General features: G+C 39.3%; 1 protein-coding gene across 1 annotated transcript in view; it reads left to right on the top strand.

Annotated features, from left to right (window-relative positions):
- The first annotated feature begins 1,798 nt into the window (after positions 1-1,798).
- The window catches only part of LOC106810576, a 4,367-nt gene continuing 2,779 nt past the window's right edge, over positions 1,799-3,386 (top strand). The window contains exon 1 of the mRNA XM_014813969.1: positions 1,799-1,857. Coding sequence (XP_014669455.1) covers positions 1,799-1,857 — 59 coding nt within the window. The remainder of the gene's footprint in view (positions 1,858-3,386) is intronic.

Genomic DNA, 3,386 nt, shown 5'->3' with positions numbered 1-3,386 from the left:
GTGCGTTTGTTGCATTGATTACGTTAGCGCGTGCATAAACCTCGCGGCTCGGAAACCGCGTCCACACAAATACAGACGTCAGGATTTGCACGTGGCCATGCATGCATCTACGTACCGTATCGTACCAGTGATCCTACAATTCCGGAGAAATAAATTATACTCTCGGTTGCGAAAAACGCATCGCGAAGTCGTTTTCGCTTACCATTCTCGGCGATGGGCAGAACTGGCGTCAGACACGTTGCCAGGACGACGATGACCGTTGCCAGCCGATGCGGCATTGCTGAAAGTCGTTGATGCTGGGTGCGTAACAGATGTACAGGCGTCATAGACGCTAAGAACGATGGTCGACGACACAACCAGTTGAATGTACGATATTTACTACACATATATAACTACACCAACGTTCACCTGCACGTAGATCTAACTACAGTGAACGGTAACCTCTGTTTACAGTATAGCACTGTTTGCATAAGACACTTTCAGGTCATAGTCGACACGCGCAAAACGAGCCTCGTCATCTTTTAATTTCCGATAACTAAGATCCGTGTGCCGTGTTTGCGTTCTTTACGATGTAGATGAAATATTATTCCGTACCTTCGATTGTTTATTATATATTGTCTAGTATATTGATTCGTTTTTTAATGCTGCAGTTATCTATGAGGTCGGGCATGCCGAGGTTCAACGATTGACGGCAAATATTTACCAGTGCAACGGATAAAGGTTGTATGGTCGCATGATGCAAACTGTACTGGTGTCTTTATCTGCATATGTGACTATAAAATTATATTACAACGGACGTATACACGCGTGTATACATAAACACCATAGCCGGGGGAGGGACGTAAGAATATCAAATGTATTACACAACGGAGCCATCGTAAAACATTAAACTTTACATTATCTAATGCTCCATAAATATAACGTTAATAAACGCAAGGAGAATATGTTGACGAACTCAGAAGGACCGAGTGTTTACAAATTCACTAGACGCGCTTATATTCTCCTCGCTTAGAATATTGCATTTTCATAGTAACACTTGTGTATAATAACCACTATTGCCGCTCTAATGGCATTGTAAACTGTCACTCGAAACACATTAGTACACATTAGTACATTTACTACTTACCTAGAAAACGGTCGAAAAAAAAAATCTGGTTCCCCTTTGATTCTTGTAAATTATTCCGTTTATTTACTTTTAATGTCATGTCACTATTGCCTAAATCTAGTGTTTGCGTCGTCACTTTGACTGTACGTCACTAATATGTATGCACAATGTTCACCATCATAACCATGTTTAAAAAATGCTCAAATTCGTTGATAGGTTCTCGCTTAATGGAAACCTTTCGTGTTGTTTTCATGCTGCTAACATACTTAGAAACGTATACGTAGAATGTTTAAACGAAGTTATTCGATTTTTACGTAATTATATAATGAAATACTCTTGCGAATACGTACGTGCACGACTTGATAATGGCGTCATATAACAAAATTGTTTTCATGTCGCAGTGGCGGCGCTACTATCCAACGCTGTCTCAGTAAGTGACATAGAAATTACTGAGCTGTATATAATAACATACTTGTGTTACTATATGTGTGTAATAACATAATTGGATATTTTTAATAAGATAAATATGTGTCACAGATCCCTGTAATTATTTTATTTAAGACTGACTCCATATGTCTTTTACCAAATTTCCTTTTGGTTTACGAGGCATCCAGGGACGTTTAACGTCTACGTAGGTTTTTCTGCGATATTGGACATTGGACCAAAGTCTTGTATCGACCTTTTCACGGCAAAATGAGCGCCCATGATTATGAGGACTATGAAAAGGCTTGCAAGAACTACGATGAATTCAGGTAAAATGGGTGCACGTAAAGCTATCACCCCTTTCTCTTATTCTGTGAGGGATGAACCCGACTGTATGTTGTGCTCATTAATTGCGTAGCTTCAGTCTGCAGTGCATCGCAAATATCGTGCTGCGAGTGATGCCATTAGGGTGGGGCGCCATTCGCCCACCCTCGCAAATCCCGTTAGTACTTGCCTTCATTCCTGTGCGAAATAGGCCGATGTGTGCCGAGGGGATGCTGTATCGATGCTATAAATCAGCCCGCGTCGTTAGGGGGTCGGCAGTTCTTGTATCATGTCTTGTGTTTCACTGGCTAGTCGTCAATAGTTATCCTCTTTGCACTTAATATTCTTATTCGCGTGATTACACGTCCGTTGTAATATAATTTTATAGTCACATATGCAGATAAAGATACCAGTACAGTTACAGGTTTATTTTATTCTGTACAAAGGATATATATATATACTAGCTGCGGGTACCCTCTGCGCTGGGTAAAATCGTGCTACTAATTCATAGTACTATAATAATGGGACAGAATAGGAACATTGGGTAAAAATCGACAATAACATTGCAGACAATATTAATATTTAGAAATGAGTGTAATAAGATAATAAGCATGGGAAAAACGAAAAAACTGTTACGTATGACATTTATATGACAGCACAACCGAACTTAGAGCTCCTGGGACATAATAGTAATATGGTGTAAATGACAAAAAGTTATTATAAGAGAATGTAGGAATGGGTTGGACTTTTCATTTGAAAGCCTCTTGATAAAGAATGTTTTAATTTTCGTCTTATTCTCTGGTGCAAATATGTAGAGATTCCTGGCGTCTCCAACTCTTGAGCTCCCCACGTACAGCTATCCATTGTGAGATCGTAGCATGAATAAAAGGAATATAGTATCAAGAGCTAATAATGACAAATTTGTCATTATTAGCTGCTCATAGTATAGATAGAGACACGCAACCATGCACATTGAAATGAAGAAATTTTCCTACTGAATCAGAAACTGCATAGCTTTCGAATGGTACAATGCATTGTGAGATCGTAGCATCTGAACTGAACCTCTGAGCTGAGTGAGTAGTACCTATGAACTGGTGAAACTGGTGCTGGTTGTGGTGTGTTTTAGTATTGGTTTCGGTTTCACAATACCAGCAGCCGGATGAGGTGAGGGAATCGATTTTTCTCTGTGTGGCAGCACTGTACAGTCAGTGCTGACATTGTGTGAAGATTCACGAATTGACGGGTTTTTCACGGATTTTTCGGTGAGTTTGACGGTTTGACAGGTTTTTTTTCATCTAGGAACACTCCCCGGGTATAAGAGATGGCCCTGTGAAAATTGCATCCAGATCGCTTGGGCGGTTTGGCCGCCTATAGGGAAGATACATACATACATACATACATACATACATACGAACTCAAATATATATTAGATATATATATATATTGATGTATCGTTAATAAATTTGTTATCATTTATTTATTTTATTTCCTCATACAGTTAGGAAATGTTTTGTCTTTGTGATAAATGGTGGAT

The sequence above is a fragment of the Priapulus caudatus genome, unplaced genomic scaffold, assembly GCF_000485595.1.
Source record: "Priapulus caudatus unplaced genomic scaffold, Priapulus_caudatus-5.0.1 Scaffold455, whole genome shotgun sequence".
Taxonomy (NCBI): Eukaryota; Metazoa; Priapulida; class Priapulimorpha; order Priapulimorphida; family Priapulidae; genus Priapulus; species Priapulus caudatus.
The sequence above is the reverse complement of the archived record's forward strand: the minus strand, read 5'-3'. Positions and strand labels throughout refer to the sequence as shown.